This window comes from Aethalodelphis obliquidens, unplaced genomic scaffold (genome assembly GCF_003676395.1).
Source record: "Aethalodelphis obliquidens isolate GAN/ISIS:26980383/991018 unplaced genomic scaffold, ASM367639v1 scaffold14, whole genome shotgun sequence".
Taxonomy (NCBI): Eukaryota; Metazoa; Chordata; class Mammalia; order Artiodactyla; family Delphinidae; genus Aethalodelphis; species Aethalodelphis obliquidens.
Genome location: NW_020837958.1, coordinates 39,345,928 through 39,371,150, shown reverse-complemented (window position 1 = coordinate 39,371,150; position 25,223 = coordinate 39,345,928). Strand labels below are relative to the sequence as shown.

Here is a 25,223-nt window from a genome sequence, read left to right as displayed (position 1 = left end):
GAGGAGGGGGGTGGGTAGGAAAGGGAAGAAAGGAAGGAGATTTAGGGACAGGATTAGGCTCTTTGAAACCAGATGGCCCAGTAGAAGCCCAGCAAACCTGGATTCTAGTTCTGTTCTGCCTCCAACTCAGTAGGTAACCCTAAGGAGGGCCTTCCTCCTTAAAGGAAGGGTTTGACTTGATTTTCAAACTCCTTCAAGCTCTAGCACGCTAAGGTTCTGTTAAGCAGCCCTGTATCTCAGACTCCCTGGGAGAGTGAAGGCAGCCTTCACTCATTCATCCAAGTACTTACTTTGCACTTCATGAGAAGAGGAATGCAGAAATAAATAAACATGACCTCTAGTTCGTCCCTGTCTTCAAGGAGCTAACAGTCTAGTAGCAGGAGAATAACATAGATCAAACCCATATTTTAATGATTCTATGAATCCTTACACCCTTTCTAAAGAAGTACAAACAGACATCATTAAAGAGCAAATGAACAAAGCAGAATGCGATAATATAGTGAAAAGAACAGTAATTTTAGAATTAAAGAGTTCTAGATATGAATCCCAATACGGCTATTTACTGTGTTACCTTAGGCAAGTCACTTAACTCTGACAGCCTGTTTTCTGAACTGTAAATGAGGTAAACAGTACCTACTCTCATCAGGCTATATAGGTCATGGGAGTTAATGCATGGAAAACTTTTAGAACAGTACCCAACAAGGCAAGCATTCAATATAAGTAATATAATAAATATAATTTAAGGATTCAATATAATAGCTCTTATATTTCAATAGCAGCAATGTATATAAAACAACAAGCATAGTTGCATAGTAAGCATTAAGTAAATGAGAGCTCTTATTATGGCTTCACATGATCAAAAATGAATAAAGCCACATATATAAGGGAGCAAAGATTGCAATGAGATAACCAAAATAATCAACATATTAAAGGTGGTGGGGTTATAGCAATTTCTTTATAATGTTTAATTTGTCCTTTCCAGGAAAAATAAATGATCCAAAAACCCAAACCAAGGATTTGAAGCCATTTTCAGGTATCGAGACGCTCTGTGCCAGGGAGGCTTGAAAGTCAGATTCTCTTCAAGGCCTGGAAAGCAGCTGCTGGGGTGAGAGCTCAGTGCCTGACAAGCAGCAGGCAGAGGGGCTGTGTGAACACAATAGTCTACTATGGGGGAAAATGGTAAGTTACAATTTTGCCTGGTTAATTTACTTGTGTCTACTGTAGTATTTATTGGCATTCTACTTAATAAATAAATTGAAGCTTCCTCATTAAGGAAGGCATTTTTAATGGCTAGCTTGGCAATAAATGGCTGAAAGTTACTCAAGATTCTCAGAGCAACAGCAGGAACTCTGGTGCCACCTGGTGGCGACACATTTGGTTCGACAGTTTGCTCAACCAAGTGCCTGTACTTGATGCTGTGAAAGGCACAAAATAATGGGAAGCCGTGGCCCTAACTTCTCTTCCAGAATTTGGGGTGATGAGACATAAATGCATGAATTGGGCAGCCATGCAAAGCATCAAGCACTGCTACGGGAGTTCAGAGGAGAGATGTAGCAGTGTGGTCAGGAGCTGTCAAGGGGAGACTGACTGGAAATGGCAGAGCTCTGGTTCTGAAGGAGGCTTCATTATGGCGTGTGCGCGTGCATGTGCATGTGCGCGTGCGTGTGCGCGTGCGTGTGTGTGTGTGTGTGTGTGTGTGTAAGCCACTCATCCTTCTCTCCCTGAATCTGAAAATATGAAGCTGAAGTGAAGACTAGCCTGAAACTCACTCACTGATTCATTCAGCAAACATTTGCTGAGGAACAATCCCAGCTTCTCTGATCTGGAAGATAAGAATAACAACATCCCACTTCTCTCTCCACAAGGCTACACAGTTGAGATGATGATGTTAGATGCTAACAGTAAGAGCTAGCCCAATTTAAATGGACTGTCTTTGTTTTAGATTTCTTTCATCTCAGAAACTGTAATTCACGAAAAGTCAAAAAAGAGCTCTCAGATCACATCCTTCTCTGGGCACCAGCTCCCCTGTTAGTGTGCTGATGTTTGGCACTTCCGACTTCTGGCATTCTCATCACTTCTATATCTTCCTACGTTATGGGGGCAGGGCCACCCACCGTGCTTGGCTGAAGAGGAATACTGAGGGTGAAACGAAAACAACAAGCCCAGGTAGCTGAACAAAGTCAGAGACTCACAGCTTGAATCAGCGTGAAAAAAATGCTGATAAATGGACAGAAATCAATTGGAAGAAGGTGTCTAGGATATGCTCTACAGCTCTGGTCAATATTTTCATGAATGATTTGGATGAAAATACAAAGGATCTGCTTACCACACTGTGAATAGTACAAAGCTTGGGAAGGAGAGAGGAGCAAGGCAGTGAACATGGGAAACAGAAACAAGATCCAAAATGAATAAAGCTCATTCCTAGAGTTCTTCTAGCTCTAACATGCTGTGACCTGAGAAGCTGAAATGAAGAACCAAAACCTTACAATGAAACCTCACCAACTACCCAAGTATAGGTTGGGGAAGGAGTGGCTTAACAGCAGCTCATGTGAAACAGATCTAGGGGTTTCACCTGACTACAACTTGCCAGGGAATATATGCCAACAGGGCCATTACCAAAAAGGCAAGGCAACACTACGCTGTTTAACTAAGAATAAACCCAGAATGAAGGAGGCAGCAGCTCTACCATTCTCTGCTCTGTCAAAGCAAACTTGGGCCCTGAGATCAGGTATTAGGACCACAATGTAGAAAGAACAGTGATGAATAAGCATGACCACAACGGAGCAGCCAGGATTACAAAGGGTTTGGAAACCAAATCACATAAGGAAGAGCTGAAGGCACTGGCATATTAGGCCTGGACAAAACTACAGGAAGGCATGGCTATTATCTGAAGATCATCCAGAGGCCCAGCAAGCAGATATAATAGCACAGTTTCTGTGACCTGGTAAGACCCCATATATTGCTGGAATATTCTACAGGGCAGAAACTTGGTTGGCAATTACCTCCTACCACACCCCTGGCAAATGGTCAACCTTACCACATGAAGCAGGCATTCCAATGATAACAAATGCACTAGATAGTTCTTTCCTGGTGCTGACCTGAAAAAAAATCTGCCTTTGCCTCCTCCTTCTGCCTCTGGGTCAAACTCTTGTCCTTCAGAGAAGCACAGAGTAAATTTACTCCCTATTTCTTATGCTTACTCTCCTAATTTTATGTCTTTTTTTTTCCAGGTCTTCTCCTCTCCAGGCAGAAGAGTCACTCAAGCAGTCATTTAATAAACATTTACTGGACACCAGGCTAAGGACTGGGGAATTCAAAGATAAAATACAAAACCGCCTCAAGAAGAAGTCTACTGAGGAGAAACAAATAACTATAATCCAAAATGATAAGTGCTATAATGGAGTAGGCCCTGGTAGCCAAGGAAGTAGAGTAGAGGTGCTTCACTCAACGTGGAGGAATCAAGCAAGGCTTCCTGAAGAAAGGAACCTACCATCTCCGTCCTGATGGTCCAATAGGTGCAGGTGGAGAAAGGTATCATGATGCAGGGACATGGTATACCTGAGAGAGTACAACTAGTACCCGAGGGAGGTGTGAGAAATGAGCCTAAAGAGGCAGGCAAGGCTCAGAGGAGGCTGATCACACTTAGGAGTTTTTATTATATTCTGAGGAGAAAAGTTTTCCTTTCTCTTAAGAAGTGGATTACAGCCCTTTACCATCTTAGCATTCTCTAGCCACATTCTAGTAACCCTCTTAACGTCTTGGTCTGAGAAAAATCTATAGAACTTTAAAGATTTCCAGGTAGGAGATTTTGCCACTCATCCATTCCAGGAGGAAACAGCAGTTTAGGGGACAGGAGTCTGAAAAGATACTATATTTGGTAACAGACAGACATGATGAAAGCTTCTCCTTGGAGATCTTTAAAAATAGGATACTTTTCCAGGCATAAACTTACTCCTTCCCCTAACATCCCTGAGGGAGCTAAGGAGCAAGTAAGATTAGATTCTCTGAATAGATGATGAAAACTGAGCTACAGAGAACCCAAACAGCAAGTGTGGCCTGGGCTAGGCTGCCAATCCAGATCTTCTGTCTCCCAAGTTCTGCCTCCCAGCATCAGTCACTAAGCTGGGGGGGAAACCCTGAGGAAGCAAGACAATGTAGAGCCAAGGGAGGTAGTTGTGAAACTACCTGAAATCCAAGAAAAGGACTTGGGCAAAAATTATTAAAGGAAAAATCAGGGGAGTTAAAAACAGAAATGACCATGGCAGAACTGACAACAATTTCCTGAAGCTTTTGGAAACCTCAAAAAATGGTTGAGTACTCTATGGAAAAGAGCACTTAACCAAGAACCAGATTTTACATCTGGCTCTCCAGACGTAAATTTAAAGGTCACGTGCTCCTGATAAATCATTTTAGGATTCTGCACTTTGGTTTACTAATCTGAAAAATGGAGACAAATCCCTATCCTATCTTATAAAGCTATTTGTTGTGAGGTTCCAAAGAGAGAACAGATGAGAAAAGTATTTTTTTTAAATCAACAAATTCAAAACTCTAAGCAGTTTAAGGTATTATTACTATTGTTGCTGAAAAGAACAGTACCTGAAATTTAAATACAGAAAACCATAAGATCACTTGTTCCCAACAGCAGTTAATTTAGACTAAGTTTCTCTTCTTTTAAAGTGAAGTTTCTTTTCTTTGAACTCCTAAATTACAGAGAGAAGTTTGATACTTTTCACAGTGAAACCAGTAGGTTGGCATACTTGCTCATAATCAATCTCATGGCTGGCAACATCCATGCTGCTCTAGGTCCTAGAGTCTAGGACAGTGTTTCTCACTGGGAGTGAATTTTCTCCCCAGGGGACATCTGGCAATGTCTGGGGACATTTTTGGTTGTCACAATTGGGGGAGGGGTGTTACCAGCCATCTATCTGGTGGGTAGAGGCCAGGGCTGCTGCTACTGCTAAACATCCTACAATGTACAGGATAGCCCCTCGAAAAAATAATCATTTGGCCAATATGTTAATAGTCTCCCTACTGAGAAACCTGGTCTAGGAGAATAGAGCTAGTGTTTTTCTACTTAGCGGTCATGGGTGCCCAATGGAAGGCTGGGCCACCAACCAGCACTAGTGAAGAACAGAAAATTTCATTCAGTTTGAGAGAAACAGAGCCTTATCAATTAATTCCATCATTTCTTGGCATGCCATAAGAAGCATTTTTTGGAAAGCTCTGACAGCTAATCTCAAACAGCTCATATTTCTCTCCTTTACACAACATTCTTGTGGGAGTTGTTTTGTTTTGGTTCTTTTTTATTCCCATTCCTCACTCCACAGACATTCTAATGTGTTTAATATGTGTATTTTTGATTAATTAATTGGCACTGTGTTGTGTATCTTTCAGTTTGTTACTTTTTCCACTCCGTACTATGCTTTTAAGGTCCACAAGTTGTTATGGGTACACAGTGTCATGATATGCATCCACCACATTTTGCCTATTAACTCAGAGACAGTTATCTAGATTGCCCACAACTCTTCAATTAACTGCCAGACTTAACATTTAAATGAACACCCTCTCATATATCCTGTTAGGATATGTCACAAGACATGTATATATTCCATCTGATTGAACAGTGCCATGCTGCTCTCCACAATGCCTGCAACAGGCTTCACAGCCACGAAGAATGCATGGGAGTTCCTACAGCCTCTGATCCATGCCAATACTTGTAAATATCTGGCTTTCTAGTTTCTAGCCAATCGAATAAATTGATAATTCATTGCTGTTTTAATGTTCATTTCTCTAACTACTAATGACTTTGAGCATCTCTTCTTGATGGACTTTTGGATTTCCTCTCCTGTAAACTGCCCGTTCATATTCTTTGCCTATTTTTCTACTGGAGCTGCTGTCTTTCCTTTGTTGATTTGTAGGAGTTACTTCATATAGTCTAGATACTAATCTACTGTCAGTTTTAATCATTATTAATCTCTCATTCTGTTATCAGCTAACTTTGCCTATAGTATCCTTTATCCAACAAAAATCCTTAATCTTAATATAATCAAATTTATCAAATCTTTATCTTATTAGCCTATACATTTTTCATTAACTTCATAATTTTGCCTTTCATAATTAGATCTTTAATCTATCTTTAGTTCCTTTTTGTATGCAGTGTTATATAGGAATTTAGTTTTAATTTTCTCTATATGGCGAGCCAGTTTTCTCAACACAATCTACTTAACAATGATTATTTTCTTCACTGATTGATGATTACATCTTTAGTGTATATTAAGTTCCCATTATACAAGGATTTATCTCTGAGATCTTCACTCTCTTCCATTGGTCTATTTGTCTATTCCTTATAGTATGTCTTAATATCTGGTAAGGTCCCTGTCTTGGGAACTGCTTTCTTTCTTGCCTTTATTTTTGAACTTCTAGTAGAGAAAAAAAATTAATCAGAATCTCTGGTTAATGAATATTCTCATCGTTAGTCTATGCATAGACCACTTTTGTTTTAATTTTTAAAAATTATTTTTGGGAGTTCCCTGGTGGTCCAGTGGTTAGGACTCAGCGCTTTCACTGCTGTGGCCTGGGTTCAATTCCCTGGTTGGGGAACTAAGATCCCACAAGCTGTGCAACATGGCCAAAAAAAATTTAATTGTGGTTAAAAAAAAACCCACATAAAATTTACCATCTTAACCATTTTCAAAAGTGTAGAGTTAAGTAGCGGTAAGTACATTCACACTGCTGCGCAACAGATCTCCAGAACTTTTTCATCTTGCCAAACCTGAAACTCTGTACCCATTAAACAACAACTTCCCAATCCCACCCCCCCCAGCCCATGGCAACCACCATTCTACGTTCTCTCTGTATGAATCTGACTACTCTAGGTACCTCATATAAGTGGAAGTATTTGTCTTTTTATGACCAGCTTATTTCACTTAGCATAATGTCCCAAAGGTTCATTTATGTGAAGCAGTGACAGGATTTATTTCCTTTTCAAGTTAATTATTATTTAATTATATAACAAATACTGAACCCACCATCCAACATAAGAACTGAAACACCTAAATGTACTTATATTTAGCTACGTCCTCTTCTTCTCTATCCTATCCTCCAGTTCTCCATCCAACATCAGCCTTATCCTGAATCTTGATTTTATCATTCCCTTGCTTTTTAAAATATGATCTTATCACTCACATATATATTTCTAAAACATTGTTTAGTTTTCATTGTTTTTAGCTTTCTATAAAAGGTACAAAGTTATAAGTACTCTTCTGGGACTTTTTTCACTCAATATTATATTGCTAAGATTCATCCTTACCATGATTTGTAACTATAGTTAATTATTTTTGTGTTATTCTATATATTTATATATGCATTATTTTATAAGTTATATCCATTGTGAAAATATATCACAACTAACCTATCCACTCACCTATATATGGGTATTGGGGTCATTTTCAAGTTTTTGCTATTACAAATAGTGCTGATAGGAAAATTCTGGTACATCCTCCCTCCTGGGATGCATGTGCAAACTTTTCTCTTGGCATATATCTAGGAATTAAACTCCTGGGTCATAGGGAATGTGAATATCCAACTTTATAAACTCTTTTTCAAAGTGATTTCTCGATGAAACAATATTAACTGACTACTAACAATATTAACAATATTAACTGACTACTGACTAGCACGGGGCTAAAAGGATCAAAGAATATTTGCTAATTGAACAAACAAACAAACAGACATCAGGGAAGAGTGAAGGAGAGCATAGGAGTCAGAGGGACTGGACGTGAATCCTGACTCTGCTAATCATTGGTTGAGTGGGGCTCAGTAATCTCTTTGAGCTTTAGTTTCTTGATCCATACAATGACAAAGATTAAATTACCCACCACAGAGCAAAATACTTGGCACATTATGAAGTACTCAATAAACAGTAGCTGGTATTATTAATTATGTTTATGCAATAGTGAAGTTCATACTTTAGTGATGGTCCAACTATATTTCTGCTCTGCTTCTCCTCCCTGAAGCCCATCTTCAGCCTAGAGCAGATTTGAATTTCAAGGTGAGGGGGTCCCTTAAGAACTAAAAACTTGCAGTTACAGCAAGTACCTAAAATTTGTTTAGGCAGGGAGAAGAATTTCAGATGCACCAGGATGGAAAACAAGGAATACCAAATGGGCCATCCAAACAGAACAGCAAATAACAGAATCCTCAGCCCTCAGGGTGGTTCATAAATCTAGTCTACAAAAATTTCTGTACCAATTCTACAAATAAAATCAGATAGCAATCTGAGGAAAGATACCTGCAACACGTATGACAAAAGGTTTATTCATAATATACAAAGAGCTGTTATAAATCAATAAGAAACATTCCAAAAGAATCCTAAGCAAGGAAAGAAAATATGACCAAATACACCAAGTGGTTCAACTGTGAATAACATTTATATGTCACAATAATGTAAATAGGGAATATTTATTTAACTAAAAACTGGGAGGAAAAGTGTGTATGTGATGGGTATAATGTAGCAGTATAAGATAATTACCACCTTCCATGGTAGAAAGACAAAAGGAAAATTATATATATGTGTGTGTGTGTGTGTGAGTGTATGTGTAATCATGTTACTTAAAAATATAGAGGTCAGGATCAGAAAACAACTAAAAAAAGTTTAAAGTGGTTGCCACTGAAATAATAATCAGGGATGGATAGAGATAGGCAGAGGGCTGATGTGTTTTGCTTTTTAAACCTTACAGAACTTCTTGACTTTTTTGTTTTGTTTGGTTTGTTTGTTTTGGCCACGCTGCAGCTTGTGGGACCTTAGTTCCCCAACCAGAGATCAAACCCGTGCCCCCTGCAGTGGAAGTGTGGGTCCTAACCACTGGACTGCCAGGGAAGTGTCAGAACTACTTGACTTTTATTTTTTTATTATATTTTTTATAATTTATTTATTTAATTTATTTATTATTTTTGGTTTGGCTGCGTTGAGTCTTTGCCACTGAGCGCGGGCTTTCTCTAGTTGCAGCGAGGGGGGCTACTCTTTGTTGCGGTGCCCGGGCCTCTCACTGCGATGGCTTCTCCCGATGCGGAGCACGGGCTCCAGGCACACAGGCCTCAGCAGTTGCGGCTCATGGGCTCTAGAGCGTAGGCTCAGCAGTTATGAAGCACAGGCCCAGCTGCTCTGCTGCATGTGGGATCCTCCTGGACCAGGGCTCGAACCCGTGTCCCCTGCATTGGTAGGCAGACTCCCAACTACTGCGCCACCAGGGAAGCCCTACTTGACTTTTAAATTAGGTATTTTCACCCTATTAGATTGACAAAGATTAAAAATACTGAGGATTCTCTATACTCTCTTTAACACTGGGTAATAGCACTGTTTAACACCTCTTGGTGGGATGATAAACTGCTATAACTTTTTTGAAGGGCAGTTTGACAAGATCCATTAATGATTAAATGGCAATTCCACTTGACCAGGCAATTCCATTTCTAGGAATTCATTCTCCAGAAATGCTGGCCCAGCTGTGCAAATTATATATGTAAAAAGTTTACTGAACCATTGTTGCAACTGAGATAAACTGTTAATTAACATGTCTATTAATAGACATAAGTTAAATTTAAAAAAACCAATTTAAAAGAATACTATGCTTTAGTAGTTTAAAAGGATGGCACACATACTAATACGGATAGACATACAAACTAATATGGCTTGTATATCTGAGAGCCAGTACAGGCATACCTTGCTTTATGATATTTTGCTTTACTGCGCTTTGCAGATACTGCAGTTTTTTACAAACTGAAGGCTTGTGGCAACCCTGAGTTGAACACGTCTATCAGCGCCATTTTTCCAACAGTTCATGTCTCTGTGTCACATCTTGGTAATTCTCACAATATTTCAAACTTTTTCATTATTTTTATATTTGTTATGGTGATCGGTGATCAGTGATCTTTGATGTCACTATTGTAATTGTTTTGGGGCACCACAAACTAGGCCATATAAGACAACAAACTTAACAAACGCTGTGTATGTTCTGACTGCTCCACTGACCAGCTATTCCCCATCTCTCTCCCTTTCCCTGGGCTTCCCTATTCCCTGTGACACACAATATTGAAATTAGACCAATTAATAACCCTACAATGACCTCTAAGTGTTCAAGTGAAAGGAAGAGTCACACATCTCTCATTTTAAATCAAAAGCTAGAAATGATTAAGCTCAGTGAGTAGGCATGCTGAAAGCTGAGACAGGCCGAAAGTTAGGCCTCTTGTGTCAGTTAACCCATGTTGTGAATGCAAAGGAAAAGTTCTTGAAGGAAATTAAAAGTGCTACTCCAGTGAACACATGAATGATAAGAAAGCAAAACAGCCTGACTGCTGATATGAAGAAAGTTTCAGTGGTTAGATAAAAGATCAAACCAGCCACAACTTTCCCTTAAGTCAAAACCTAATCCAGAGCAATTCTCTGAAGGCTGAGAGAGGTGAGGAAGCTGCAGAAGAAAAGTTTAAAGCTAGCAGAAGTTGGTTCATAAGGTTTAAGGAAAGAAACCATCTTCACAACATAAAATTGCAAGGTGAAGCAACAAATGCGGATGAAGAAGCTGCAGCAAGTTACCCAGAAGATCTAGCTAAGATGATGAATCAAAGTAGCCACACTAAACAACAGATTTTCAAGCAGATGACATCTATGACTTTCACAGACAGGAGAAGTCAGTGCCTGGCTTCAAAGCTTCAAAGGACAAAATGACTCTCTCTTTAGGGGATAATGCACCTGGTGACTTTAAGTTGAAGCCAATGCTCATTTACCATTCCCAAAATCCTAGGGCCCTTAAAAATTATGTTAAATCTACTCTGCCTGTGCTCTATAAGTGGAACAACAAAGCCTGGATGACAGCCCATCAGTTTACAACATGGTTTACTGAATATTTTAAGCCCACTATTGAGTCCTACTGCTCAGAAAAAAAAAAAAGAGTCCTTTCAAAATATTACTGCTCACTGACAATGCACCTGATCAACCAAGAGCTCTGATGGAAATGTACAATGAGATTAATGTTGTTTTCATGCCAGCTAACACAACATCCATTCTGCAGCCCATGCATCAAGGACTAACTTCAACTTTCAAGTCCTGTTATTTAAGAAATACATTTTGTAAAACTACAGCTGCCATAGATATTGATTCCTTGTTTGGATCTGGGCAAAGAAAACTGAAAACGTTCTGGAAAGGATTCACTATACTAGATGCTATTAAGAACATTTACAATTCACTGGAAAGAAGTCAGAATAGCAACATGAACAGGAATTTGGAAGAAATGTAGTCCAACCCTTGTGGATGAATTTGAGGGGTTAAAGACTTTAGTGGAGGAAGTAACTGCAGAAGTGGTAGAAATAGCAAGAGAACTAGAATTAGAAGTAGAGTCTGAATATGTGACTGAATTGCTGCAATCTCATGATAAAACTTTAACAGCTTAAGAGCTGCTTCTTACACATGAGCAAAGAAAGTAGTTTCCTGAGATGGAATCCACTCCTGGTAAAGATGCTGTGAAGACTGTTGAAATGACAACAAAGGATTTAGAATAATACATAAACTTAAGTTGCTAAGGCAGGGTTTGAGAGGATTGACTCCAATTTTGAAAGAAGTTCTACTGTAGGCAAAATGCTATCAAACAGCACTGGGTGCTGCAGAGAAATCATTTGTAAAAGGACAATTGATACAGCAAACTTCATTGTTGTCTTATTTTAAGAAATTGCCACAGCTATTCCAAACTTCAGCAACCACCAGCCTGATCAGTCAGCAGCCAACAGCATCTAGGCAAGACCCTCCACCAACAAAAAGACTGACTCAATGAAGGCTCAGATGATAGCATTTTTCAGCAATAAAGTATTTTAAAATTAAGGTATGTACATTGTTTTTTTAGACATAACACTATTGCATACTTAACAGACTACATACAGTGTAAATATAACTTTTATATGCCCTGAGAAACCAAAAATTTTGTGTGACTTACTTTATTGCATATTCACTTTATTGCAATGGTCTGGAACCAAACCCATGATATCTCTGAGGTATGCCTATATTAGGTGGAAAATGTTGCAGAGCCCAATGGATGTCATAAATATCTAAAAATTTATAAATATTAACATATGCATAGAAAAAAATCTGCAAGTGTAACAAATGTTTAACAGTGATTCTCTCTGGGCACTTCTGAATTTTTTATAACACGTATAACATTTGTAATGAGAACACAAACAAAACAAAAACAGAACGATGGGTCTCCCTGGTGGCGCAGTGGTTGAGAGTCCGCCTGCCGATGCAGGGGACACGGGTTTGTGCCCTGGTCCGGAAGGATCCCGCATGCCGCGGAGCGGCTGGGCCCGTGAGCTATGGCCGCTGAACTTGCGCATCCGGTGCCTGTGTTCCGCAACGGGAGAGGCCACAACAGTGAAAGGTCCACGTACCGCCAAAAAAAAACCAGAACGAAACCTCATCCTGTCTCTCGACAGGTCAGCTTTGTCCTCTTAAGAATGAGACAGGCCTTCGCCTCTCTTGGTAATTCAATGATACAGATTTTAGAGCTTAGAGGGAGTACTTAGAAGAAGTCCAGCCAACCATTCCGTAAAACTCACAAAAATCTGATCCGTAAAACTCACAAAAATCTGCTCCACAACATCCCTGACGGGGTTGTCTAGCCCCTAATAAAACATAGTTGTAATGGGAAGAGCATTCCCTTCTAAGACAGTTCATTCCACTGTGGAACAGCCCTCACTGTTGAAAATTTCTTTATAATACTTAGCCAAAATCTGCATTCTTAAAACTCTCATTCCTTAGCTTTAATTTGGGCCTTTGGAGTTAAACAAAATAACAGTAATGAAAAACTATTTTAAAGTTTGAAGAGACATTAGCAATCATCTAGTCTTCAACCCTCACTTTAAAGATGAAACATGAGAATGAGGCGAGGCTAAGAGGGAATAAGTAATTTGCCCAAGGTCCATTGCTAATTAGCAGTGATGCTAGAAATAGATCTTAGATCAAGTGACTCCCACTTCAAGGCTTTTTATACTACACCAAAATTCCATTCCTCAAAAAACAGAAAAGAAGGTAACACTTCCTAACTTATCTATGAGGCCCCATTTTCCTGATACCAAAGCAAGACAAAAATATGACAAGAAAAGTACAAACCAATTTCTGTTATGAATGCAGAGGCAAAAATCCTCAACAAAATACTAGCAAACCAAATCTAGCAGCATATTAAAAGGATTACACACCATGACCACGTAAGATTTATCCCAGGGATGCACCACATGATCACCTCAATTGATGTAGAAAAAGCATTTGAGGAATTCAACACCCATTCAATGATAAACACACAAACTAGGAATAGAAGGGAATTTCCTCAACATGATAAAGGGCATTTATGAAATATCCACAGCTAACATACTTAAAGATTAAAGACTGAAAGCTTCTCCCCTAAGATCAGGAAAAAGACAAGGATGCCCATCTCACTACTATTATTTTACATTGTACTGGAAGTTTTAGCCAGAGCGATTATGCAAGAAAAGGAAATAAAAGGCATCTAATCGGAAAAAAAGAAGCAAAACAGAGGACATGATTTATATAAAGAAAACCCTAAAGAATTTACACTAAAAAAACTATTGGTTAATAAACAAATTCAGCAAAGTTGCAAAACACAAAATCTACACACAAAAATCAGTTTTATTTCTATATATTAACAATGAACAATCCAAGAAGGAAATTAAGAAAATAATTCCATTCACAATAACATCAAAAAGAACAAAATACTGAGGAATAAATTTGACCAAGGAGATATGGGACTTGTACATTGGAAATTACAAAACATTAATGAAAGAAATTAAAGAAGACTGAAATAAATGAAAAGACAATTAATGCTCATGAAAGTTCATGGAATGGGAAGATTGATATTGCTAACATGGTAATACTCCCTCAAATGATCTACAGATTCAGAGCAATCCTTATCAAAATCACAACTGCCTTTTTTTGCAGAAATGGAAAAACTGATCTTAAAATTAGCATGGAATTGCAAGGGATCTAGAATAGTCAAAGCAATCTTGAAAAGGAACCAGTATGGAGGACTCATGATTCCTAATTTCAGAACTTACTACATTGCTATGGTAATCAAAAGTGTGATACTGGCATTAGTATAGATCTATAGTTCAATGGAATATAACTGAAAGTACAAAAATAAGTGCATACATCTATGGTCAATTGATTTTTGACAATAGTGCTAATAAGACCATTAAATGGAGGAAGAAGTCTCTTCAATAAATGGTGCTAGGACAACTGGATATCCACACGCAAAAAAATAAAGTTAGATCCTTATCTCACACCACTTACAAAAAATTAACTCAAAATGGATCAAAGACCTAAATCCTAAGAGCTAAAAGTATAAAACTCTTCAAAGAAAACACAGGGGAAAATCTTAATAATCTTGGATTTGTCAATGGATTCTTAGACATGACATTAAAAGCATAAGCAACAAAAGAAAAAAATAGGTTTAACAGTACAAACTTGCAACTAGTAGTAAATAAGCCATAGTAGTAAATAAGCCATAGAGATCTAATGCACAGAATAATGAATATGGACAATGATGTTGAACTTTAATGATCAAACTTGCTAACAGACTAGAACTTAGTTATTCCAACCACACTAAAAAGAAAGAATAATTATGTAATGTGATAGAGGTGCTAAATATCACTACAATGGCAATCATGCTATAATATATAAATGTAGCAAATTAACGTTACACACCTTAAATTTACACAATGTTATATGTTAAATATATTCAAAAAAAATTGGATTCACCAAACTTAAAAATGTTTATGCATAAAAGGATACTACTATCAAGAAAGTGAAAAGGCAACCCACAGAACGGGAGAAAATATTTGTAAATCATTATCTAACGATGGTGTAGTATCCAGACTATATAAAGAACTTCTACAATTCAACAACAAAAAGTCAAAAATCTGGGAGTTCCCTGACGATCCAGTGGTTAGGATTTGGCACTTTCACTGTCGTGGCCCAGGTTCAACCCCTAGTCAGGGAACTAAGATCCCAAAAGCTGCACAGAACATCCAAAAAGAAAAAAAAAAAGACAGAAATCCAATTAAAAAATGGGTAAAGAACGTGAATAGACATTTCTCCAAAAAAGATATACAAATAGCCAATAAAAACATCAAAAGAGGACTTCCTGACAGTCCAGTGGTAAGACTCCGTGCTTCCATTGCAGGGGGTATGGGTTCAATCCCTGGTCAGGGAGCTAAGATCCCACATGCTGCAGTGTGGCCAAAAACAACAACAACAAACCACTACCAACAAAAAAAACCCCAAAACATCAAAAGATGCTCAACACCATTAGGGAAATACAAATCAAACCACAATGAAATCCCACTTTATGCCCACTAGGGTGGCTATAATACAAGAAAAGAAAAAAGGAAGCAAGGAAGCAAGGAAGGAAAAGAAAAAGAAAAATAACAAGTGTTGGCGAGAATGTGGAGAAATTGGAACCCAATATATTGTGAGTTAGAATGTAAAATCCTGCAGCTGCTATAGAAAACCATTTGGCAGTTCCTCAAAAAGTTAAACATAGAGTTACATATGACTCAGCAAATCCACTCCAGGATATACCCAAGAACTGAAAATAGGTGTTCAAATAAAAACTTACAATGAATGTTCCTAGTAACACTATTCAAAATAGCCCAAGGCTTCCCTGGTGGCACAGTGTTTAAGAATCCACCTGCCAATGCAGGGGACATGGGTACTATTCCTGGTCCGGGAAGATCCCACATGCGGCGGAGCAACTAAGCCCGTGCGCCACAACTACTGAGCCTGCGCTCTAGGGCCCGCGAGCCACAACTACTGAGCCCATGTGTCACAACTACTGAAGCCCACGTGCCCTGGAGCCCGTGCTCTGCAACGAGAGAAGCCACTGCAATGAGAAGGCTGTACACCACAACGAAGAGTAGCCCCTGCTCACCGCAACCAGAGAAAGCCGCATGCAGCAACGAAGACCCAATGCAGCCAAAAATAAATAAAATTAATTAATAAATAAAAAACAAAACGAAACAAAATAGCCCAAAGGTGGAAACAACTCAAGTGTCCATCAACTAAAGAATGGATAAACAAAATGTAGCATATCCACACAATGGAATATTACACAACCATAAAAGGAATGAAATACTGGTAGATACTACAATATGAAAGAACTTTGGAAACATTATGCTAAGTGAAAGAAGCCAAGCACAAAAGGCCACATATTATATGATTCTATTTATATGAATATACAGAATAGGCAAATACATAGAAAGCACATTAGTGGTTGCCAGGGTGTGCTGGGAGGGGGAAATGGGAAGTGATGGCTTAATGGGTATGGGGTTTCCTTTGGCGTAACAAAAACATTCTAGAACTAAATAGTGGCCATGGTTGCACAACAACGTGGATGTGCTAAAAGCCAGTGAATTATACACTTTAAAACAGTTAAAACTGTGAATTTTGTTATGTGAAATTGTCCTCAATAAAAATAAAATCTATTCCACTTCCACATAAAATAGTACCTGAAGATATTTTTATGTCTTGAGACTTTTCTCTTAGGAGTAGGAGGAACAAAGTCACTAACATTAGCTTTAGAGTTTACAAAACACTTTGCCATGCAATTTTATATAATCTTCACAACCCAGGAGATAGATATTATCACCCCAATTTAGAGATAAGAACTGAGGCTCAGAGAGGTATAAAGTCATATAGCCAGGAAGCATGGAGCTGGCTAATCAAGCCAGATGGTCTAACTCCACTGTATTTACTGCTACAAGGCAAACAGCTCCAACTTCTGATAAGCTTGAAAAAGGACAGGAGATGCCATTATGTACAGGCATCTTGGGCAATTTTTCTTCCTCCAAAGTTAGTACTTTAATCAAAGCAGTAAAAACATTCATTGTACATTCATTGATCTTATTGTATAAGAGCAGCATAAAGCAGGACACTACAGATTTCTTCTTCCAATTTTCTAAAGATGAGTTTAAGTTTCTCAGTGTAAGATATGCTATAATGTTAGCATGTCCTCTCACCAATGTAGTTCAGCATGTTTACAGGATGTGGCAATAAAGTAATGAGACAACTGTGCGTGTTCCTTACAACAACTGGCCTCATTAAGTCACAATCACATTCCTATTAAAGATTAATGAATGGGGCTTCCCTAGTGGCACAGTGGTTGAGAGTCCGCCTGCCGATGCAGGGGACACGGGTTCGTGCCCCGGTCCGGGAAGATCTCACATGCCGCGGAGCGGCTGGGCCCGTGAGCCATGGCCGCTGAGCCTGCGCGTCCAGAGCCTGTGCTCCGCGACGGGAGAGGCCACAACAGTGAGAGGCCCGCGTACCGCAAAAGAAAAAAAAAAAAAGATTAATGAATGAATGACACATCAGTGGTTTTCTAACACTCTGATGTGTCCTATAGATGTTCCTGAGAAAGCGGAGGGGTCAGGGTTACCAGCCCAAGAAGAGCATCCTCTTATTTTCTACACTGGGTTTTTCCTTAAGATACTGTTTGAAGAAAGGACTCCACAGCCTTTTAAAAAACTACATACTGAAAACCACTGCAGTACATTATGCATCCTCACTTCTTCAGAGGTTTTCAGAAATCTCTGCAGATTAGCCAACAATATATAATTATTTCTAAGTTCAAGCACAGAAATTCCAAGGGGTCTCTCTACATTGGTTTATGATTTTTTGTATTTTCCAGGCTCAATTAAACCATCCTGATAAATCCCCATTTTATAGAGCAGGTACTATAAGCACACACTGAAAAACAAGTCACTTATCTCAGATGGCAGGGTGAAGCATGAGCAGGGTCCAGATATGAAGCCCCACCCCAGATGGCTCAGCCTGCTGGATGGTGCCTAGTTCAAAAAGCCTTGGTGCCATGAGGTCATTCCATGCACTATGACCTGAAGGTACAGATGTCTCTACTTGCGGTGCATGACAACACATGAGGTGGCTATAGGCCAGTAATGTCTGGAACAAGTGCCAGCTCAAGGGCAAAGATTAGTCTCTCTTCTGCCTACGCTCCATATTATCCCTTGGTTCCCTTGATGGAAAATCCTTTCCAGAAGCACCATATGGTATAGTAGAAATTATGAAATATGAAACAGAAGACTTGGGTTTAAATCCTGGCTCTATTAGTATCCCCCCTTCATGCCTGAACTCTCTGGGCCTCAGTTTGTTCATAGTACTTACATCATGGGCTATTAGGAGGGTTAAATGAGATAGTGTAGCAGTTCCCATCCTGTGGGCTACAGACCTCTGGGCATCTTTGGCCCTATTACAAGAGGTCTGAAAAAGCATACTAGAGAAAAAGAAGCATTTAGGGATTAAGACTAAAAGCCCTGGAGTAAAATTGTCTTGGTTCAAATAATGGTTTTACCAGTGGAGCAAGTTACTTAGCCTTTCTGCCTCAGTTCCTCATCTGTAATTGGAGAAAACAGTATTTATTGGGTTACTGTGAGGATTAAATGAGTTATATATGTAAAGTGCTTAGAACAGTGACTGGCATAGTAAAAATTCAATAAATGTTAGCTATTGTTACTACTATATGTGTTTATGTATTCTTTCAAAGTACAACTATTATCACATGGATGTTTGCCAAGTTTTTTATGTTAAAAAAGGGTTATACTTGAAAAGGTTAAATACTTCTAAGATAATAGTTGTAAAAGAATCCAGTATACCACCTGCCGTGTCCTAATCCAGAGTAGTTGCATCTATGATTTTAATGTTTTTTAATTTACTGAAGCTTATTTTGTGGTCCAACATATAGTCTATCCTGGAGAATGGCCCATGTGTACTTGAGAAGAACATGTATTCTGCTGTTGTTGGGTGGAGTATGCTGTATATGTCTGTTAGGTCTAATTGGTTTATAATGTTGTTCAAGTCCTCTTTTACCTGTTGATCTACCTGGCTATTCTATCCATTACTGAAAGTGGGGTACTGAACTCTCCAACTATTATTGTAGAACCATCTGTTTCTTCCTTCAATTTTGTCAATTTTTGCTTCACATATTTGGGGGTTCCTTTGTTAGGTACATATATGTTTATAACTGTTACATCTTCTGGCTGTAATGAACCTTTTATCAATATGTAATGTCCTTCTTTATTTCATGTAACCTTTTTTGATTTAAAGGCTATTTTGTCTGACATTTAAGAGCCACCAGCTCTTTCTTGGTTATCATTTGCATGAAATATCTTTTTCCATCGTTTTACTTTTTTTTAATATTTATTTATGTATTTATCTTTGGCTGCATTGGGTCTTTGTTGCTGTTTGCGGACTTTCTCTATTTGCAGCGAGTGGGGGCTACTCTTCGTTGTGGTGGCTTCTCTTGTTGCGGAGCATGGGCTCTAGGTGTGCGGGCTTCAGTAGTTCTGGCTCGCGGGCTCAGTAGTTGGCTCGCAGGCTCTAGAGCACAGGCTCAGTAGTTGGGGCGCATGGGCTTAGTGGGATCTTCCCAGACCAGGGATCAAACCCATGTCCCCTGCATTGGCAGGCAGATTCTTAACCACTGCACCACCAGCGAAGCCCCATCCTTTTACTTTTATCTCTTGTTTCTTTATATCTAAAGTGAGTATCTTATAGACAGTATAAACATGGATAATGTGGTTTTTTAAATCAATGTAACAATCTCTGCTTTTTAATAGGAGAATTTAATCCATTTACATTTAAAGTAATTACTAATAAGGAAGGATTTACTTCTGCCATTTAGCTGTATGTTTTCTGTACATTTTATGTTTTTGTTCCTTATTTCCTCTAGAACTGCCTTTTTAGGTCTCTCTAACTCTGACCCTGCCTTCTTACCACTTGTTACATTGCCTCCTCTTTATTACTGCATTTTCAAAATATTAATCTAAAGATTCATTGGAGGCTTGGTCTTCCCAATCAAGTGATCATCTCTGCCTCTATTTGAATAGTTCCTAATGAACAGCTCCTTCATGAATCTATCCCAAAATGTTAAAAGGAAGGATCTACCTTTTCTGGCTATGAAAGTACATTCAGGTTCTTTCCCAGTTTTCACAATCTGAATCGCCTGTCCCTTAAACACACACCCAACATACACTATTCACCATTCACACATACAGTTTAGTATTATTATCTATTCCTTGCCTACATGTGGCCTGGGTTAGGCTGGACCCTAGAATACTTAAGAAGGGTCTCTTGATGACTGGCAAACAAAAAAATGAACAAAGTGGCTTACATTGTAGGAGCGGGGGTGCCTCTGTTTCCACTGTACCAGGAGCAGCTGGGCCACCACCAAGGTAGCGATGAGGATGAGGACCATTTCAGCGTGCATGGCTTCGTGGCCGCGGTGCTTGGCATGCATGCGTGCGTGCTCGACCCTGAAAGCCAAACAGATGGGGTGAGCTAGGTCAGGGATGGTGTGGCGGTAAAGGAGCAGTGTTTTCCAGGGATATCTCACTGGTCCATAGTGTAGAACACACTCTTGTACTGTACGAAATATGGGCTAGAAACACACATGCCCTAGAGGACAGGCACTTTGGAATAGAACAGGGGTTCTATGGGCCCTAGTCACCAAGGTTAGGTATTGGGGTTAAAGGTGGGTGGTCTGCTGCCCAGCCCCAATGTTAAAAACAGCTGATACCTTTCCATTTCAGTTCTATTTCAACCTGTCACTGGAAGAAGAAAGTAACCCAGAGAGGTCACAGCCATAAAGGCTCATACTCTTACTCAATGATATTTATGATACCAGTAAAGGAGTAATATTGCAAATATGTGCAAATTCCAGGGTTAAAGTCTTGCTTTATTTGTCCTACCCTCTCTGCCAGGACCAGAGATCCTAAAGATTAAAGCCTGAAAAATCTGAACTTCAGTAGTGCTTCGATTTTACACTATTCCAACAGTGACTTCATTATCAGTATCCACAGGTAAATAGACTCTTCAAGGGCTCAAGGAGAGTACAACTGGAAACTCTTATTTAATCTAAGAGTTTAAAGGCCGGCATTCTCTGGTCCCAAGGATTGGCAACAAGTGATTCCCTTGGCCAGTATAGGCAAAAAGCTTCCTCTGAGAACAGGAAAGAAAAGTCACTCCTACAGCCAAGGGAGAGGAATAAAGAAGGAATTAGGAAACTAAGTACAAATGTAACCCGTAGTCAGGAGCTTTTGTGCAAGTTCTCCATACCCAGGGGTATTAGGGAGAAAGGGAAAGGACAACATAAATGGTATCTTCATGGAATTCCCAAGGGCAATGAGAGACTAAGCAAGAAGAACCCAGTGGGATGCATTATGGATAGACAAATCATAAAATATAGCAAAAAGTTAGTTGTACAATCTAGGTGGTGGGTACAAGGGTGTTCACTGTACAATTCTTTCAACTTTTCTGTATATTTGAGATTTTTCATAATAAAATGTTAGGAGGGGGGAAACTTGGTGGGCAGCCAAATGTCAGTCAGCCTGGCAGTCACAGCACCTAAGGGTTCACCTTACATAAAACTTTATCCTAGGTGACAGAATCTGACAAAATATAATAGGGGTAGGAGTCAGAAACTTAGGTTCAGACACAACCTATGTGGCCTTAGCGAAGAAAATTTACATCTCTACATCACGATTTCTTCATCCATCAAAAGGAGTCCTTATCTTTTCTGCCTCCCTCATAGGGTTGTTGTGAGGATAAGCTAAACTAAAAGGGCAAAGGATATTTTAAAATCCCAAGGATTATGGGGAGTTATAAAGATAATAAGAGATAAGTTTCTTGTTCTCAGACAGTATATAACTGAATGGATGTGTACAACAAGAAATCAAAAAAAGGACTGAGAAAACACCAGAAGGCACCTAGCTCAAGTTACCACTCAATGTAAAAATTATTTTTGCAATCATTTGTTTGAATACCTCCACTGGCTGAGAATACATGCCTCTTAAAATAATCTATTCTAGAACCAGCAGTGTCTGACACATTGTAGGAACTCATACGTGCTTATGAAGGAATAAAATTCCAAAGCTTTAAGAAGCAGGAAGCTCTGTGCCTCACAATATACCACGATTATTAACAATGTTTCTGATAATGAGACTAAATTATCTTACTACAGCTTCAGTCCTTTGGACCTAATCCTACACTCTGGAACATATCCACTCTCTCTTTCCCAATGCTGCCCCTTCAAATATTTATCATACTATTATTTAAAAAAAAAAAAACCAATCCTGTTTCTACCATCATTTTCCTGGGCCCTTTTAGGTTAACAGTTCTGGATCTTTATACACGATGCATATAACATAATGTGAAGACCATTAATCCTGATTGCCTTCTTCTAGACATATCTAGCTAAAGATCTTCATATGCAGTGTTTACAACAAAATCAATGTGGACTCAGCAAAGCAGAACACAGTAGCACTGTCACTTCCCTTAAGGCAGATAGTATATTTTCAATGAACATCTTCGCAAACTGTACAGTATTTTGGTAGCTTAGGTACACAACTGGTGCATATTAAGCTTAAAGTCACCTAAAATCTTGCTGGGCCTGTCATATGAGTTGATATCTTTGCCATTCTACATTTTTTATAATCAATAGTTTTAATCTAAACGAGGTGTTTTTTGCTCACTATTAAACTTTTACTTGGTTGATTTCAGCTCACTGGTCAGTTACCTTATAAAGTTTGTGGGGCAAGCACTTTTGAAACTCCTCTACCAATGAGAAATAATGACAATAAAATATTTGTTGACTCACTCTGGTTACAAAGCAAGTTAGTAGCAGAGTTGAGATCAGAAGACACATCTCGCATTTTCTCAAACAGCGCTCTCTGCCCTGTTTCATGGATCATGATGATGTTAATGATGATAATCATCCTTAAAGCAGGTAACACTTACTGGAAGTTTACCACATGCCAGGCACTGTTCTAAGAATTTCATACATGTTGATCTTCACAACAACTGTTATGATCCTCATTTTACAAATTGGGAAAACTAAGGTCGTGTGAAGTTAAGTAACTTGCCCAAGATCACATTGCTAGGAAATGGCAGAACTAGTATTCAAAACCCAGATGGGTGGTTTGGTGCAATTATCTATTTACTCCCAAGGACCGAGGGAGCTACCCAAGAGTGACCCAAATACTGGGAAAGATCTCAAATGACCTGTCCTACTGGTCATAGGTCACTGCCTGCCACAGAAAAGGAAGCAAAAAGGGTAGATATACAACTCTTTTAGTAGGATTAATCTATAGTTCCCACCAAGAGGGGCCCACACTGTCACACTTACCTCCATTGCTCCTCTGGAGAGAGGTCTGACATATCAACCTGTAGAAAGACACCACCATAAAAATCCATTACTGTCTTAGAACTGTCCCTGCCCAACATACAATGATCACACACTGCTAGAGCTAAAAGTTTGAATTATGATTTGTGGGACATGAAGCTAGATAAAATATTCTGTCATATAATACCATTTGACTCTAAATGGCCCCATTAGACTAGGGTGAACTAAGCTTAAGTTTGCGCCCAGCACCTTGTTTGCTTCACCCTAGTCCAAGTCCTTGCTCTGCTATTAAGTAGCAGTGTAATATATACGGAATCTAAAAACAAACAAACAAACAAAAATGGTTCTGAAGAACCTAGGGGCAGGACAGGAATAAAGACGCAAACGTAGAGAATGGACTTGGGAACACGGGGAGGGGGAAGGGTAAGCTGGGAAGAAGTGAGAGAGTGGCATGGACATATATACACTACCAAATGTAAAACAGATAGCTAGTGGGAAGCAGCCACCTAGCACAGGGAGAACAGCTCAGTGCTTTGTGACCACCTAGAGGGGTGGGATAGGGAGGATGGGAGGGAGACGCGAGAGGGCGGAGATATGGAGATATATGTATATGTATAGCTGATTCACTTTGTTATACAGCAGAAACTAACACACCATTGTAAAACAATTATACTCCAATAAAGATGTTAAAAAAAAAGTAGCAGTGTGGCCTTCCAACCTCAAAGTTCCAGTTCTATTTGTTAGTCTTATCCTTTTAGAGCAGGATTTCTTAAACCTTGGCACTAGTGATATTCTGGGCTGGTTGATTCTCTGGGTTGTTTTTTTGTGGGGGTGGGGGTGGGGGTGGGGGGTGGGGATCTGTACACTGTAGGATGTTTAGCAGCATCCCTAGCCTCTACCCACTAGATGCCAGCAGCATCTCCACAGATAAAACCAAAAAAGTCTATAGGCATTATCAAATGTCCCTTGGGGGACAAAAATTGTCCCAGCTGAAAAACCACTGCTCTAGAATACTACTAAGTTCTTTGAGATCACAGCTCAAGTCTTCTACTTCCTTGTAGCCATACAGAAGCATACCCAAAGCCTCAGTACATAAGTCACTCGATACATTCTTATACTGAACTGAGCTGAAAATGCTCCTTGATATACAGAAGAAAGGCCCTCATAATCACCAAAGGAATCAATCAACAAATATTCCTTTAGTTCTTACGAAGTTCAAGGCCCAGTTTCCCAATGTTCCTCTGATAACTTCAGAAAAGTACCTTAAGTGGGATGTTTGAAGTAAAATGGGCAGAACTCCATACTACTACTGAGTAAAATCAGTACATATTTACCATGCATCCTTTATGTGTGGGTACTGGGAATGTCCACCATTGCTTAGAGAGGGCTTTCTGGTTTCTACGTGTCCCAGCTGAGGAAGGAAGGAAAGGAAAGGAAGGGAAGGGGAGGGAAGGAAGGAAGGAAGGGAGGGAGGGAGAGAGGGAGGGAGGGAGGGAGAGAGGGAGGGAGGGAGGGAGAGAGGGAGGGAGGGAGGGACGGAAAGAAAGAGAGAGAAGGAGGGAGGGAGGGAAGGAAAAGAGGAGGGTAGAGGAGGAAAAGAGGGGAGGGGTGAAGAGGGAAAAGAGAGGAGAGGGAAGGAGAGGGGAAGACAGAGGGCAGGGGAGGGGAAGGAAGAAACAATATCCTAAGGCTTCTCCCAGCCAATCAGGGTAATGAAGTCAACCACCCTCCTCGTCCTACTTCACACTGCCTCACAGAATTTATTCATGTGACCTGACTCAGTCCTTCATCCCCCCAGAAGGACAGAGGTCCCCTCCAAGAGGAGACAAGTAGATGCAGGAAATGGAAAGGCCCAGCTGGGTGGTACCTGAGCAGACAATTAAAGACCACAATCTTTTTTTTTTTTTTTTTTTTTCAGTATGCAGGCCTCTCACTGTCGCGGCCTCTCCCGTTGCGGAGCAACAGGCTCCAGAC

The 25,223-nt window shown here is 39.6% G+C and overlaps 1 protein-coding gene across 3 annotated transcripts in view; it reads right to left on the bottom strand.

The window, feature by feature from the left end:
* RNF121 (ring finger protein 121) overlaps positions 1-25,223 on the bottom strand; it is an 82,808-nt gene that overhangs the window by 24,944 nt on the left and 32,641 nt on the right. For 2 of the 3 annotated variants that reach the window (XM_027115606.1, XM_027115605.1), the window contains exons 2-3: positions 23,253-23,290; positions 20,241-20,382 (exon numbers count right to left, since the gene is read on the bottom strand). In XM_027115606.1, coding sequence (XP_026971407.1) covers positions 20,241-20,382; positions 23,253-23,290 — 180 coding nt within the window. Of the gene's footprint in view, positions 1-20,240; positions 20,383-23,252; positions 23,291-24,583; positions 24,661-25,223 lie in introns of all 3 variants that reach the window. The other variant, XM_027115607.1, reaches the window with a different exon arrangement.